The sequence below is a fragment of the Ambystoma mexicanum genome, chromosome 13 (assembly GCF_040938575.1).
Source record: "Ambystoma mexicanum isolate Mex_15411 chromosome 13, UKY_AmexF1_1, whole genome shotgun sequence".
In the NCBI taxonomy this organism is placed as follows: Eukaryota; Metazoa; Chordata; class Amphibia; order Caudata; family Ambystomatidae; genus Ambystoma; species Ambystoma mexicanum.
This window is the reverse complement of record NC_090938.1, coordinates 254,807,331-254,825,019: the sequence shown is the minus strand read 5'-3', so window position 1 is coordinate 254,825,019 and position 17,689 is coordinate 254,807,331. Positions and strand designations below refer to the sequence as shown.

Sequence of the window (17,689 nt, the reverse complement as noted above, 5' to 3'; positions counted from 1 at the left end):
GTCCATATTGGTTGTACCCTCATAACCCTCCCCCTTGCTAGAGTGCTGCTGGTCCAAATCCCCTCCCTCTTGCTAACCCACCCCTCCCCCTGTAGTTGTTTGCGTAGCTGTTTCCCACTTGCATGTATCCACCCCCCATCGGAGGAGCGTATGTGTGTTGGGCTGTGTAAGGAAGGTGGTGGTGGCAGTTGCTGTGTCATAATTTGTACTTGCTGTGGTGGTGCTACTTGTTGTTGCGGCTGCTGTGTAGTGGCAGTTGTTTGTGTGGCTGGTACTTGTATCACCTGGGCAGGGCTCATTATTGGCGCACCTTCCATGGCATATTTTGACAGTTTCTTTTGGACCAGTTTTGCCTCATCTGTCTTTCTGTCTTCCTCTTTCTGTTTCATCTTTTCTTGCCATGGCCTACAATGGTGTACTATTGTTAGCTGTGTTTCTGGCCATGCTTTTGCTTCCATTCCTACCATTGTTTTTAGCTGCCTTTGTACTGGTTCTGGGAGCCCCTGTACCAGTATGTGGTAAAAAAAATTGCTAGTGTTTTGTCCCACAGTTCCCGCGTTTCCAGGCGCCACTTCTCCTGAATTTCCTGAATGTAATCAACAGGGTCCTCATTCTCACACATTTTGCGTGATGTTGTGCCCCTATGTCTGAAGTGTCTGGATATTGTACCCTCAGCACTTGCCATAGTGCGTGTCTGCAATTTGCAAACTGTGCCCCATCATGCAGCGTGTCATTGATTGTCACCCCTGGGAATCCCGCCCTCTTCCAAATGTCATCTGCTGCCTCACCCAATATGGAAATTAGTAACCCCTTAACATCACCAACTACTAGCTTGTGTCCTGCAATTTGCTTTTCCATTTCATTTATCCATTTCCCCGCCCCTCCGCTCAAGGATGGTAGTCTACATTTAAGGTTTTCCTTGTCTGCATGCTTCCATGGGACATATTGTGGCCTTGCCCCCCCTCTCTCTAGTAATGGCATTTGTGTGTATTCTTTCACCTCCCCTGGCGTGCATGCGTGTGTGTGTGATGATGTGTGCGTGTATTTGCTCTCCTCTTCCATGTCAGAAAATTCTTCGAGAAGGTCAGTAATGTGTTGTCTAAGCCGAGCATCTCCTATCCCTTTATGTGCTCTCCATTGACCCATCTGATCCTTGTTGTGTGGGGTGGCTGATCCCTCCATTCTGCGGCTTGGGAGGTCTATAAGCCTATTAACATATTGCGTGTGTTGTGCTGGGGGTGTCCGTGGTCGTCGTGTCCCTTCTCTTTGTTGTCTTTTGCCCTCACGTCCTGTCTTTCCTTCTTCTTGTGTCTTAAACTCCCATGACGACCCGCAGTCTTTGCATGTTATGTATAATTTACTTCGCCCCTCCTCAGTCCCATCACTCCTGCCTCCGCAAGATCCCTCTTCCTCCTCACTGTAAAACCTGTCTGAGAATGGCAATTTTGTGCTTGGGCGTTTTCCCCCCACTGTTTCTAAGTCTATGTCTGCGTACTCACCTGTCTTCTCTGTGTCTCCCTGTACTTGTGTCATCATTACCTCCTTATTGTCACAGGCATGTGTCTTAACCTCATGTGCTTGGCTTGTGCCTCTTAGTCCTGTATTGCTTTGTTTGTTTCCTTCATCCACTAACCCCGTTCTTGCCCTACAGAGTTTGTTCATTATCGCGTCACTTACCTGTTGTAGTACCCTTGCGTCTCTATCCTTGTTGCTCCATATCCCGTCCTCCTTTGCCAATGTACTCTCTATTATTCTCCCTTCCTCGTACTTTCGTGCGCTTTCTGATATAATCTTCTTCTTCCATAGTGTCATCTCCCTGTCGTTCTCTTCTCGTTCCTCTTCTTTCCTCCTGATCTCCCGCTGCTCCATGCGTGCTACTCTTTCTGCAATCCCCCTTATGCGGTCCTCTTTCTTACTCTTGCTTGTTTAACCCTGCGCCTCCCCACCATCTTTCCTCTTCATCTTTCTCTCTCGCTCCTCCTGCTCAAGCTTTCTAATCATCACGCTGCGCGCCTCCCTCGGCTCTGCTAATTTCGCCTCCAACACTGCCTCTTCTTCCCTTGTAATTCTTCCCTGGTACTTACCTCGCACCCTCTCTGCATGTGTCCTCCTCCTTACCTACCCTTTTTACCGCTTTATCCTCTTCTCCTGTTAAAGTCCCCCGAAGCTTCAGTAACACCTGCGCTGCTATCCATTCGTCTGGCGCTATACTTGCCAGATCTATTTGTGTCTTTTTTTATGCTCCCGGAGCTTACCTGTGCCGGTTTTGTATCTACCGCACTTCCCACGCCCAGCCCCTTTTGGTAGTTATCTGCTGGTGCGAATGGCGGTGTGCTGTATGCAGGGTTCGAGTACACTTCAGCGGCTGTTAACTGTGATCGTGTCGCTTCTCTCAATTCCCTTATTGGATACAGCCCTTCTGTTTCTTTCTTCACCTCTTTAATTGTGAGGGTTTCTCCCTCACTTTCTCTTTTTATCTCTGCAACTGGGTATGATCCTTCTGCCTCTTCCTCACTCTCCTCAGCACTGGGAGGAGCTTAGGGTGTGCTGCACTGGCCCTCCTCGCTCACCTTCTCCTTTTTTACCTCCTGCATGCTTAACATCCCTGGCACACCTGGTACATATCCCTGAAACATTCTCCAGAGATCAAAAACTTCTAGGTGGCTCGCTAACCTCTTCCCCTTGTATGTGTTATGTAAATATGCTAGCATGTTCAGTGGACATGTTAAAGCTGCCATTGGGCAGCCATGGTATCCTAATTCTGTTATCCATCCCTTGAGTCCATTCAACACTGTACTTTACTATTTTATCTCTGTGCAGTGTTAGTGTTGCGCAGATATGCTGGAATGGTGTAGTTAAGGTGCTGGCTCTGTATCATACCCCTGCCCCTGCCCCGTAATACATAGACATTTAGAAATTTTAAATTTTTCAATACTGCCGTTACCTGGCCACGTAGTTTGGGGACTTCTGACTTTCCGCTGCAAGGAAAAAGCCAGGTTATTATTACAACACTTACGTGCTGGGTTCCCTCTAGTTCTTTACAACACTATCACCTCCCTTTATACTCCTCCTTTCGGAGCTAGGGCCCCATTTGACCCATAGCGCGCAAAGCCCCCTGCGGCTTCGTGCCCCACGCAGCGTGCTTTTGAGCCGTCCCGCCTTTCCAGCGCTGCCGCTACTCGGCGCACCTGCAACGTTATTCTAAATCCTCCTCCTTCCTCTCTGACCTCACTTCCTGCACAGTGTATGCCCTTCTCTTTCCCCTCCCACTGGTCACACCGCCTCTCAGTGCGACCTCTTTGATCGAGGACGTGCTGGCGTTCTCCGTGCGTGGCCGCCTGTCCCCTTTCACCACTCCTTTATCGCGTTCCTCTGCACCGATTACATTGAAGTCCTATGGGTGACGTCACCATCTACTACAAGGTGTTACTGGTACGTACAGTTACACGAAAAATGCACGCCAGTTTTGACAATGTTATTCCCCACAATCCCCGCAGCTGTCTTCCCACCATGCCTGGAGTGGAGTATTCATTACTCACTTCATTATTATAATTGAGCTGCACCCGCTGCGTCGCCTCTCGTGTGATACGCTCCCTCACTAGAGGAACTTAACCAGCCAACTATCTTCTGCAATCTGAGAGAGACTCTAGCTACCTCCTGCGAGAATACGTCACCTATTCACCGAGCTAAAACACTCAATTAATAGGAATCCTCATCTATTCATTGATCTACAACGCCAACTCATAGGAATGCCACACCCTCTTAAACAGGTGTCCACGATCTAGACCAATCAGCACGATCCACCAGTCACACTTGGGTGTTTGAAGCACCACCCAGCTAGCCTTCATTGTGATCCCCACTACACCTTACACATTGATCGCTGCTCAATGACCCAAATCTTTTCTGAATGGACTGCAAAAAAAACACGCGCCACCCTGTTCAAAATTCCTCCCGCCACCCGCACAACATTACTCTGCTGGTTGCGTGTGCCATACTCAACATCGGGCTCTCGCCTGCCGGTGCCACTCTACTGCGGTACACCTCCCAATCAGCTTGCCGCCTCCCGTCGTCTGGACCACGTCTGGACACTCGCCAACCACGGGCTGGATACTTCTGAAGTCGGTTCCCGACGGCCAATCTCCGGATTGCGCTGTCCGTCGACTTGCAGTTCTGCGATGGTCCTGCAGTCCTCCAAAAGGGGCAACGGCAGAGGGGGCCGCGTTTCCGGGTCACCTTGACACAAGCAGCCTCGCTGTGGTCTATCTCACCATCTCAGCAGTGCCTCCAACTTGTCGGGGTAATTTCCCAGGGGTCAACAGGGCCGTCCGCGGACCTCTGGGGTTGGAGAGGCCACAACTCTTCCCGCGTCCCAAAGGAGTATGAGGCACACGGAAGAGCAAAGAGTTACTGCTGTTTACTGCACAAAACAGTCAGGGACAGGTTCTCGGAGTACAGGTACCCGGGAAAACGTCTCATTCGTGGTGGGCTCGCAGGCCCTTTTTCTAGCTGGATGATGCGACTACGTGCGTCATCTGGGAAAACTAGACCCTAAACCTAACGCTATCTCGGGTTGGCTCCCCGAATGGTAGGGTCAGTATAGACCCGTATAGAAGAAAAGGTTATTGGTGGAGAAGAGGTCAGGTGGTACGCTTGGGTCGTCCCTAACATTTGCTACATAAGAATTGTTACAAGGGGAAAGTTAGTGATTAGCTAAGCTATAGTGGCGTCAGCGGTTAGCCCCTTGTGTTCTGATTGGTTCGCCCACGATCCCCCAAGCCTGGGACCATCGCTGTTCCCAGCTCGCGGTGTACCTGGTGCTGGCAACAATTTATGACTGTGTCAGTGGCAGACAATGGACAGGTCTGACTACTGGCTGTTGGGTGTCCCTTTCTCATCGCTGTCAGTGTCCAACTTGTCACTTCGTTGTTGCAGTCTGTGTCCCAGACGTGAGACCCCAGAGCTTCTCTGGTCCTTGGGGCTTGGCATTGTATCAGGTCGGCCTGGTCACGTGTTGGGAGACCGTGGCTGGAGCAGAATTACAGGTGTTTGATTTGTATTTAGGCTCTGAGGAGTGTTTAGCAGTAACAGGTGTAACCTTGGTGTGGGGAGCGCAGCGTGTAAATTGCAACTTCATGGCCTTGGCTGTGGGGCTCTCGTCAGGGTTTGTTCTGCATGATCAGCATCTTGCAGCTTCGTCTGAGCTGCTCCAGCCTGGGGACTCTGGTTTGCGGCCTACCTTGGCCTAGCTCCTGGGTGGCGGCGTACAGTCCATAATACAGTGGTTGTGAGGGGCAACATGGGTTTCTATGCATAAATCCATATACAGGGCTACATCTTCATGGTTTTCTCCGCCCACATCTCTGATGTCTATAAAAAATTAAACTTCCTACTGCACCTCCTCAGTGGTACTCTGCCTTTCCTCTCCTTCCCCCAGAAGCTCATAGTCTCCCAAGCTCTGGTTCTCTCTAGGTTGGACTATTCTACCTGCCTCTACTCTCCGCCCTCTGCAACTAATCCAGAACAGGACCTCAAGATTTGTCCTTGGCCTCAAACCCTGGGATCGTATCTCTCCAGCTCTGAAATCCCTCCGTTGGCTTCCAGTGGATGCAAGGATTAAATTCAAAACCCTCTGCATTGTCCACGAGGCTTTCTGGGGCCTGGGTCCAAAATAACTTCAGCTATCCCTCTGCAAATACCTCCCGTCTCGAGCTCTTCGCTCCTCTACCTCGAACTCCCTCAGGGTCAGTTGTTTTTCAAAGAAACGAGCTGGGGGTAGATCTCTGTCTTCGGCTGGGGCCTCCCTCTGGAACAGCCTCCCTGCCACTCTAAAACTTGAGGAGAACCATCTCCGGTTCCGGAAGCACCTCAAGACCTTCCTCTTTTCTTCTGCCTTCGCTCCCCCTCTCCCCTGCTGATCTGTTCTCTCTTGGCACCGTGCACCTGGCAACCCTCTGTCCTCCAAGCCCAGGTACCTGTTCACCCTGCCACCCTCCTGCACTGCCTCCAGGCTCCCCTTGCACTGCGGTCTGTATCTGTACCCATACAGCTCCCCCCGTTTTTCTTCCTGCACTTATCAGACCTACCCTGCCTGCTGCCTTAAACCCAGCACTTGCCAATTGCTGGCTGCACTACCACTGTTTGTTGCCTTTATGATTTTTTATTTATTATTATTTATCTGTTTCTCCTTTGCTTCGCACTATCCACTTCTCCCCCCTTCCATGCACTTTTCCCCTACCCCTCTCCCATGCACTTGCGCGTTCTCAATGTCACTGGGCCTAGTAAGATTGTTGTTTTGTTCTTCCCTGTTCACCTCCCTTGCCTTGTCGCGCTCTGAAACAGTTGTGTATGAGCGCGATAGAAATAAAATATCAATATCAACCTCAGGAAACTGGACAAACAATACAGCTGTTTTACGACTGACAACATTCCAATCCCTGGATCACAAACTGTAAAGAGCCTGGGGGGGGGGGGTCTACCTGGACTTCGGCCTTTCTATGAACAGGCAGGTCAATGCCATTGCGTCTACCTCAGCCTACCACTCTAAACTGATTAATAAACTGATTAATACAGCCAGACCCTTTCTGTCAGAACAGAACTGTCTCACTATTGCAAGAGCAATAATTGGATCTCGGCTGGATTATTGCAATGCCCTCTTTCTGGGGACGTCAGCTAAAAACATCACCAAACTCCAGACTGTCCAGAATTTTGCCCTTAGGGCCGTCACTGGTATCTCCAAGAGGGAACATATCTCTGAAACCAGGAAGCAGGTTCACTGGATCCCCATTAAACAGCGGATAGTCTTTAAAGCTCTCGCCTTAACGCACAAATGTGTCCATAACCTGGCACCACTGTACCTGGCTTAAAGAGTTGTCAAGCCAGACCCACAGGAATTGCCAACACTAACAGGATATCCGTTCCTAAGACCCTGAGAATGCGTGCAGGAGGATCCAGTTTCCCAGCCATGGCAGTGACACATTGGAACACATTACCCCCTTACATGAGAATTATTGTGTCACATTTAGCCTTCAGGAAAGCAATAAAAACCATGCTGTTTGTCTAAATAAGTATCTTTGGCACCACTGTCCTATGAAGACTGCATTGTCCAGTCTTCCTGCTTTGTAGCTTTCACTGCAACTGTAATGAAAACCAAATGTAATCACTTTGTATATTCCTTGATACAGTATCAGTGCTAGGCTACATGGTCACTGTAACCAAGGACCAAGTATCCCTCTGTAACTAAGACAATTTTTTGCAACAGCAACTCGATGTCCTTGGGCTGCTAGAGCGCTTTACAAATCCAAATAAATAAGGGCATACTGGGGATCCGAGAACCACAAGTCCCAATCAACTTTTCTTAATAACCCTTTCATATCTTGTAGCCAGAAGACTTTGTGTGGCAATTTATGAGACCAAAGCTCATTAATCCAGTCATGCAATAATGAGCTACTCAGGGTAAACCAGCAATAACCACAATGTAACTCTTTTCAGGGCAATTGAGTCCCTGATTGATGTGGTATGTCATGTATTATATACCAGAATGTTAGTTGTAGTTTTGCTCGCCCGAAGAAAGATTTTGTAAGTATAATTTCTATGCGTTCCAAATAATATTTTGGGCTCTAGGCCCCAAATTAACCATTCATGTAGAGCTTGGGGAATTACCTTTGCCTTAAATGCTGTCTGGGCCGCTACTGTATGTATTGCTGGTTCTCGCCTTTATCTTCTTCATTGCCTTTCTTTCTGGGTCTCTGAAATCCTGTTTTTAAAAGCTCTGTTTAGGTCTCTCTGTACAATATTCCAGGCAGTGTCTTGCCTTATCTAGACATGTTTGGACTTTTACACGCTCATGTTGATTTGACTGTGTTTTGAGGGTTTTTTTTCCCTCTTGATCTTCGTCTTTCTGTGTGTACTCGTTCTTTCAGGTGTACCTGCTCCTGAGCTCCATTCTTTATCTAGCCTTGTGTCTAGTCTCACAGCACATACTTTCTTTCTGTAGGTCTGTGTATGATTCTCTGTACACATATTGGTGTAGGTCTTATTGTGTTATTGTCTGCATTTCTGTCTCTGCACCTATCTGCATTTCGGTCTATAGGTGCTGAGCTTTCATCCCGTGTGTACTTCTTACTCTGTCAATTTCCTTGTCCACTCCCTGCTCCAGGTTTCGCTCTCGTTCTGTATGTACTTTCTCAAATTTGATCACAGTTTTGCTCTGTGAATTGTGACAAACCGAAGGTCCCTTCTCCCTAAGGGGTACCCCCCTGCCCCCAGTGATCCCCCCTAAGCTAACGAAGTGAGCCCATTCCGTGCTTAGAAACCTCTTCGGTATAAGAGCTTTATAAAAAAAAAAACAATTATAATGATACATTAAAAAGAAGCACAACTTTGCAAGAAAACGAAGATTTTTCTTTAACAAGAGACACGTATTTAACTGTGACAAGTAGGACAGGTGGAGAAGAGCCTTGTGTACAGGGGAAGCCCCCTGACATCATTGCGCTTTTTGGAGGTGGAGCAAAGGCAAGCCGTGGAGCCTGTGACATTCAACGCGGCATAGAACGCCAGCATGAGAATGCTGAAGGTCTGGCATATCTAGAAGCGAGGAGAGCGTTGTAAGGAAAGAAGGAGGAACGAACTACCCAGTGCTGGCATGACCACAAGAGTAGTGTGTACCGGAAGCATGTGCTGCTTTCAATCGCCAGCACCCATGCAGAGCATGAACCTGACGAGGACGCAAGAATGTGAAAAACGAAAAAGCAATGCCGATCAAGAGCTGAACCCGCCGCTGTCCCCAGCACAGAGTGAGGTGCCGGGAGAAGCGGGAGGCTGCCGGGACACCATTATACATCAGAAGAAACTCATCCCAGGTCCAAGGATGAGAAAATGGAGCTAAAATTGTGTAATTGGAGTTGTAAAAGAGTAACGAATAACCCGGCCGAGGGGGAGAGTTTTAATATGAAGGGAGAAACTCATCCCAATCTGCAGGACAAGATATCAAGCAGGAAACTAAGAAAGATAGGAAGTGAAAACCCTACAAAAGAGAGGGTTAAGCAAATCAGGTGGGGAACTAACAGACTGGAAACAAGTTTTGTTGGAGGAAGAGAAGAAACCACCTTCCTTTCAAGTTCAAGACTGGAGGAAGTGTAACGCATAATCATATAAGGAGTAACCGGATATAAAATGCCTGAATGAACAAGCTAACCAGAGAGACACTGTAAAACAGAACAACGGATCTTTAAAGCTGGGTCAAGAGAAGCCCACCTCAGGAAATGGTGGAAAGAAAAACTCTGTGTGAAGAAATGTCTGAGAAGAAGATGTTCGAAACATAGGACCACAGAAACTAGGAAGCATAAAACTATTATTGAAGAGCTACAAGTATTAATCTCAAAGACTATCGAAGGCGATTATATCAAGAAATATCTGTATCACAGAGAAAATCTATAAATACAGAGACTATCAAAGGAACTGAAGAGACCAGGCGAAGACAAGACATTCCCTTGGTCTATTTAACTTAGTTAAATATAGTTGTAGGGTCAGATAGGGTTAGCTTAGACGGAGGACATATTTTACTTTGGATTTACTGACAAGTACCTTTCAGTTTCTTTAGATAGATGGGGTATTCCCTCTAGTAATCGGAAAGTTAGGCCTTCTACTTATAAGTTTCAATAAATAATTTGAATCTTGTCTTCCGAACCGCCACTGCATGCACCTCCATCTACCCTTTGTTTTCTTACTCCTCCAATTTTGGGTTTTGGCCACTCCTTTCTGTAGACATACCTATGCCTCTGTCGAGAGTTTTGTGTCTATAATCCTGGCCAAAATTGACAGGGCTAGCCATTAGTGGATGCTGATGCCTTTTATGGCTTAATGCTTTCCCCCGTATTAGTACTCATGTCCTTACCCAGTGTTCTGAAGTTCAGTTCTACCATCCAATTACTGTACTTTTTTGTTGTCATTCCGAAATGACCTGTAGACTAATTAACATTTGCTCTCTTTCAATAACAGGCTCAGTTATCACGAGTATGGTATTTTCTGTTCGAGCTAAAGAAAAGCAAAAGTTGTGCCCCATCGACACCCTGCAGTTTGAAAGAAGACAGAATATTAATGCATCTCCAAGTAAGTAAGTTAAATAGATGTGATTGGACGGTTAGATTAAGCATAACTGCCCCATAGCCAGCAACTACTGACCCATTCGGCAGCATGTGGGCACACCCATAGAGGCACGCTAAAACGCAATTTGATATAAACAAATCCACAGAGACACATGTATACATATCTTGCCCACAAACTCCCACACAGACAATTGCAAGAGCATGTACGTTCACAGTTGGACACACATTTGTTGCCTGTCAACAATGATCCAATCCTTAAATTGAATTTTATCTAGGCGGTTGAATGATGGATGTTACTGTTACCTAAATTCTTGGTACTGTGGATGGCAAACAACTCACGAGACCATTAATGTTCCGTCATTACTTTGTATTCTTGTCCAGGTGTGTAATACAATATGCAATTGTAGGTGCTGGGTTTATTCGCTACAAAGTAAACACATATTCTTCTATCTGAAAAATCTGAACGCACAGTGTAGGGAAGGGAGAAACGACTTCATATGAACCTCTGCAGCCTCTTCTCTCAGGCCTCTCAGCATACGTTTCTTCCTCATTCCTCCTCCATCTGGCGCATACTCTCTCATTCTCTCGCTCCTTTTCTTGCTCACTCATTCTCCTACTGTTAGTTGGGCCCTGTTGCTATTTTCTTTTTCTGCCTTTGAATTGCTTTTACTATAAATGGATATCCATCTTGCATGTAAAAAAACACACACACATAACTTACTTTACCTACCTTGTGAGGACTAACCTTTCCCAATGTTTAAAAAAATATATCAATAGCAGAAATATGTTCAGAAAAAAATCATAATCTAGGATCCAGCTCTTAATCAGCAAAAATGCTTATATTTACTCGTTTGTACAGTACCATCTTTGTGAGGACTTACTTCATGATTCTTATCTGGAATTAAACGCATCCATATACAAATGACTTAAGGTACTCTTTTTAACATTATACAATTCTATTTCTAAATATTGGTGCCTCCCTGCATCAGACAGTAGAGGTGTTACATTTCCCAGAAGATATTCACTTATAGTTTCTTAATTATGGTGATAAATAGTCCAAATGTGTCAGAAAAGAGAACTGGTACAGAGAAGGATGACCTGCATGATGATCCAGAGGGGTACGGGGGGGGGGGGGGGGCAGCGATTTTTAATTCAGGTTTCATTGTTTCACGGTTTCCGTCTTGCCCAATGAACTATATGATGATACAAATGTTACTGAATACTCTGGTGCTGTATGTGATGATTGTGGTAAAGGGAAAGTCCACACATAGATGGTGTGTGATTAAAATGATACTAAAGTCCTTACAGAGATGATTCTTGATAACAGTGATGTTAACGGCACCCCCTGCCTCCCCCACCCCATAGAGATAGTGTTTGGTAATGATGTTCAGGTTCCCTTAGAGATTTTGTGTGATGATAATGATGGTAAAGACCCACAGCGATGCTGTGTAATAATACCAGTGTAGAAGTCCCCACAATGATTGTGTGTAATTATTATGGTGTTACAAACGTATGGCCTGATTCAGAGAGAGATTTCCTATGGGATTGCCCCATTATAAACTGCTTCTGTGAATCAGGCCCTTAGTGTGTGATATTAGTGATGTAGACATCCCAATATAGATTGTGTGTCATAATACTGATGTTCAGGTCCTCACAGGGATTCTGTGTGATGATATGTTAAAGTCCACAGAGATGGTGTGTGATAATAATGTTCAAGTTGCCACAGAGAGAGTGTGTGATTGTAATGATGATCATGTACTCTCATAGATATTGTGTGATAACTGTGTTGTAAAAGTCCCCCTCATAGATATCATGTGAAATTTGTGGTATTAAAGCGCCCATAGAGATGTGTGATGGTGATGGTGATGGTGATGATGATTTTAAAGACCCCACAGAGCTGCAATGTGCCTTGATGATATTAAAGTCCCACCAGAAATGTTTTGTCATAATAGTGATGTTGAAATCCCCACAAAAATGGTATATGATAGTAATGATTGAAACTAGGGTAGGGGTGGGTACAGCGTATGTTCGAAAATGTTTGGTATTAAGTAGATTAGCTTTCAGGCGTCCTCCAGAAACATGATTAGCACTCTATCAGGAACAATATATCAGACACAAATCTGGTGCATCAACACCAGATCTGGAGACTCCTTATATGTAGGGAAAACTACAGCATGGTATATACAGCTCTCAACAGTATAGTAAATTCATTCAAGAAAGCTAAGTCTTCATAATCTGCCTCCTTTAATGATGTATTCACTGTATTATCACAACAGGGGATGAAGAAATGGCAGCCAATGCATTTCGGACCAGCAAGTCCATCTTCAGGGCTGACTCTAGTGTGCATGTCAATACAAAATTGTATTTCTAACCACAAAACAGTATTAATTCAACTTGAATAAGTAATTGCGGGGGAGTGTGGCTGAGCGGCACGCCATGCGGACGTGCCTGCTATGAGCTCTGTAATCAGGCGCCCGGATTTCATTTTATTTATGGCCTAATATCTGAATTTTTTCCTGATTTCTGCCCTGCGGATACATGACGTTGCGCGGCACCACTGGGGAGCCAGCAGTGGCGCCTTATGCCCGTTGGAGCCGACATTTCTTTCCAAAATTAATCTGGCTGCTGGAGGGGAAAATGGCGGCAAGCGAAGGCGGCATTGAATACTATGTCGTATGTGGATGGAGGAGCCCCCGCAGCCGGTGAATGCCTGAGCGGTCTTGGGGTGCCCCCTGGCTCAGTGGACCCCTTTGTGTGCAAGGTGGAGGGAGATCGAGTGATTTGGAGCTCCCCACTGGCTCGCCGTGGCTTGGTAGGGCTCGCCGTGCGCCCGGGGCTCCTGCCGACCTGGAGGAGGAGACCCGCAGGAGGGAAGTCGGAGGTCTGCGGAAACTTTGAGCGCAGTGCTCGGCGGCGTCCCTCGGCGCCCGCCTTCCTGTTTCTGGCGCCCTCGCTGCCTAGCTGGCGGTCCCGCATCCCCGAGGGATTTCCTGCACCGCGTGCTGGGTTGGAGTGCTTGATACTGTGATCCCGGGGAGCCGCGACCGGGTCCTCTGGCCGGCGGACGGGTCTCCGCGCTACGGACTGCATACTGGTGAGTTCGGGGCCCCGGGGACTGTGCCTTACGCCCACTGTGCACTTGAGCTCCATAGCGGCCTTGGACAGGCTGTGGTGGTGCAGGTGGGCTGGAGACCCCCACTTGTCCTCGGGGCTCTGACCGCCTGCCTGGCTCGTTGTGGTGGCCCCAGCCATTGAGGAGCGGCCGGTGAAGTCTTGGAGGAAGGAAGAGGACTGACCTGGGGCGAGGAAATGTATACCACCCAAAGAGACAGCTCATCTAAGTGTGAAAAGAGGAGTGGGGGAGTGGGTCTGTTGGAGGGTGAAAGGATTGAGAGGGCGATTGGGGTGACAATGTTTCAAAAGACTGCACAGTCTGGAGGAAGTCAAGTTCGATTGGGAGTGCCAGCTACCCCATCGCACTCTATAGCTCAAGTGGAGGGATCTCCCCTCAATTCTGACAGGACGAAGCTCACCCTCCCCCACCACTCCTGATGTGGTTAGTTCTCTGCTGCTGAGACTACAGGGACATTCATCCGGTGCACCCCCTGGCAATGCCTAAAACATCTGCAAAGCGGAAAACACAGGGAATTCAAGCTTTCCTAGCACCACAGGCGGCACTCCCGCCCTGCTCGAGCACCATTACAGCAGACATACATCCACCCCCACCCTTGGGTCAAGATTTGAATATGGCTCTCTCCAGAGAGGATTTTGAGGCAATGTTTAGATCTTTGAAGCAAGAAATCACACTAGAAATCAAATCGGAAATTAAAACCTCCAAGGACTCTTTGGCCCGTTCGCTAGCAGACCTGACAACACACCTTACGGGCCTGGAAGATAGGGTTAACGAGCTGGAAAATGTGACATGCGAGCATGCACACGACGTCAAGGTGCTGACCGAGAGAGTCAAGTCCATTGAGGATCATTTAGAGGATGTCTGGGCAAAACAAGCGGACCTTGAAAATAGGTCAAGAAGAAACAATGTCCGTTTTCGTGGTGTTCCGCGACAAGTTCTTGATCAGGAGTTGCCTGACTGCGTAGAGGCGCTGTTTAGATCCATCCTAGACATCCCCTCATCAGAAGAACTTCTGCTAGACAGAACTCACCGTGTCTACTACTCGACTCAACTTAAAAGAAACTGCTAGGTATTTTGTATAGATCTGGGGCCTAGCGGTATTTTCTTACCGCCAAAATGAAAATAATTCAGTAATAATCCCTCTTCGCATTCAGATTAGATTTGGTATATAGTGCTATAGTATACATACATTATTTCAGCACACTGATACATTTAGTGGTATACATTATGTTGGTATGCGTTATTGGTGGTATTTATGGGTGAGCATAATTTTTGTGTTTTATATATGTAACCACAATATTCAGAACCCCTTATATTTGTTTAGTTTGTTCGTGTGATCACTAGAGAGACCTCAGGCTTGCATTTCAGAAACACCACATTTCCAATTGGAGTGCCACCATGGGCTGTTTTCACTGACTTATCTACGACAGCAAGCTATATGTGGTATTCATCTCCAACTTATTTACGTTTGGTGAGCTATGTCCAGGACCTCTCTTTCTGCCGACTCATAGACCTTCGGCAGCAGGCTATTTCATTTTGTTATTATTATGTTCCATTCAGAAAACACACACACTCATACACTGAATGGATTCATGCACACAGCTACCGCCATGTCTTATCTTTGAGCAACTTTTAAAAATGACAATTGCACTGTGCACAGATCTTCCCATATTACCAGTGTTATAATGATAAATGCACAAAGGACAAGATAAAAATGAAACACACTTCCCGCCTGCTTTCAGATAATTTTTTTTTGTATTATAAAACTTGCATTTCAACACGAGCTTAGTCTTTTTTTACAGAAATAAATGGAAAACTCACAGTAACAACATTATCTGTAACAAAATTAAAAGAGAGTGGCGAGGAACAAGAATTCAATTTGCAACATTAAACATGTGGTTAAAACACAGGAATCCCCTCTCCTACTCTGACTGAATATTTTCGCACACATACACACAGCCCCCACACTTCAGCGAGATAATTACCAGGCTTGTTCAGCATGTAACTACTTTGGCTGGTCGCCTTATGGAAGGGTTCACCCAGCAAGGACAAGCATTTGCTGTCGCTCAAACTGGGACTTGTTGACTGGAAATCCCAGTCTCTGTAGCAGTATTGAATCTGCTTTAGGAATCAGGCATCCCCAGCTATCAACCTAGTCCTTCTCTGAGCTGTGTCGAGATGTCGTCTCCCTTTCTCCCTCCCCGAGATTCTACAGGAAACCTCTCATTTCAGCCCCCAGGGTGACGTGCACCCAATAGAAATCCATCATGTCCTATCCTCCTTTACACAATTGCTCACTTTTATAGTCGCAACTGTAACAAAACGGATTTCCTGCTATTCGAATCCTTTGAATTTGGCTAATCCGAGCCACAACTGGAAAAAATCCAACTTGCTCCTTTTCTTCTTTCAAAATGTAACAATCCAATACAATTAACATTCTTGTTGTGAAGATGAAAATTGAAAAATCACTGTTCAATCCTTAGAATATTAAAATTTCATGAGTCCATCAGTTCTTATAATATTTTTTACATTTCTTTAATGGAAGTGTCCATAGTCCAGTGTCTTATTTTTGTACCCGAGTTCAATCACAAAATAATAAAATAAAACAAATAACTAAAACAAATAATGAACACAACAAATTAAAATAATTAATTAAAATAATAAATACGTGGAACTCCATATGCCAGGATGCTTGTCTGCCTCCGATATGTCCCGACCAGCAATGTCACATCATTTAGTTCATTCAGGTACTCCTCCATCTTGGCACTCTTGGATCTTTTTCCATAGGAGTCATCCCTTTTGGCATTCCGGTTATTTTGTCTTCACCTCCACCCGGAGGCAGGTATCATCATCTTCATCCAGGGGACTCCAGGACTCCATCGTCTCCCGTGACCTCCGGTACAAACATGTTAATATTCTAAATCAAAATAGAAAAGAAACAGATTAAGTATATAGCACAATACTTATTTCACCCTTTTGCCAAAATAAAACTCGCTTTGTAAAATATTTCACCCTTTTTCTTTCGCCATCTGAAATTAAGCACAGGTTATAGAGAAAAAGCATTCATAAAACAACATTCAATGTTTAATGCATTTTCATCCTGCACACCAACTCCAGCTTCTATTTTTTTATATTATATATATATACATATACTACAGTGTTTATATGCCCTTATAATCAACCATCTTTATTTAACTTCTCTGTCACTGCCTTCTGTCTGGACCCACTTATTTCACTTTTTTATATTCAAGGGATATTATCTGTTTCTACACGCTCAAGGCGTTTAATTTCATGTCTGGGATGGCATGCTTGATCTGATTCACATGCACAAACTGTTCAGTTACTGTTTCACCTTCAGTTTTTAAAATTTTCTAAACTACAGGAGATACTTTATCTATAATTCGGAATGGTCCCTGCAAGGCTGCTAGGAATTTGGAATTTTTCTGTTTACTTTTTCCAAAATGAAATTTATACACTTGATCCCCTACACAATATTCCTTTACTGTTGACTTTTTATCGTAATAGGTTTTAGCACTGTCGGCAGCTCTTTCTAGATTTCTCTGTACAAAAGCAAATGCATGTTGTAAATGCTTCCTCAGTTCATCAATGTACTCATGAACTGTGGATGCACTCACAAGTGTCTGCTCATGTGTTCTGTATAGTAGGTGTTGTGGTAACACTATTTTCCTACCTGTTAAGACCTCATGTGGACTAATACCTGTTGCTTTGGCAGGAGTTGATCTGATTGCCATCAAAACCAACGGTAAACGTAAATCCCAGCTGGAACCTGCTTCTGCCACAAATTTCTTTAATATGTCCACAACAGACCTATTGCTCCGTTCAACTCCACCTGAAGAAGCTGCCCGATATGCGATATGTAGTTTCCTTTTCACACCCAGTATTTGCCATACCTTACTCATTAGAGTACTTGTGAAATGACATCCTCTGTCTGACTCAATTCTTTGTGGCAACCCAAACCTTGAGAACACATGGTTCACCAGCAATGTGGCTGCTGTTTGCGCACTACAATCTGGTGCAGGAATACATTCAATCCGCTTCGACATCAAACATATCACACTTAAAATGTAACGGTTTCCTCTGCTCGACCTTTTTAAAGGGCCTACATAGTCTATTTGCAAATCTGACCATGGAAGAGTTAGGCCTCTTTTCATCAATGGGGCTCTATGCATTGGTGAAGCAGGTTTAAATTGGGCGCATACTAGACATCCTCTAGTATATAATTCCACATCTTGGGACATATGTGGCCAGTAAGCATAATCTTTTAGTATTTCCAATGTTTTTTGTGAACCTCTGTGGCCTGCAGTTATTGCATCATGTGCATGTTGTAGCATTAGCCCTCTGAATGAAAGGGGTACCACCCACTGTATCTGTCCTGTTATGGACTCTCTAACCATGAGTCCATCCTGTAGTCTAATTCGTTTTTTATTCTTTA

The 17,689-nt window shown here is 45.6% G+C and overlaps 1 protein-coding gene across 6 annotated transcripts in view; it reads left to right on the top strand.

Moving 5' to 3' along the window:
- The window catches only part of LOC138521157 (zinc finger protein 614-like), a 291,989-nt gene that overhangs the window by 94,399 nt on the left and 179,901 nt on the right, over positions 1–17,689 (top strand). For 5 of the 6 annotated variants that reach the window (XM_069633739.1, XM_069633738.1, XM_069633742.1 and 2 more), the window contains exon 3: positions 9,997–10,107. The exons of the other annotated variant lie outside the window; for it this stretch is intronic. In XM_069633739.1, the coding sequence (XP_069489840.1) occupies positions 9,997–10,107 (111 nt within the window). The remainder of the gene's footprint in view (positions 1–9,996; positions 10,108–17,689) is intronic. 6 annotated transcript variants of the gene reach the window in all.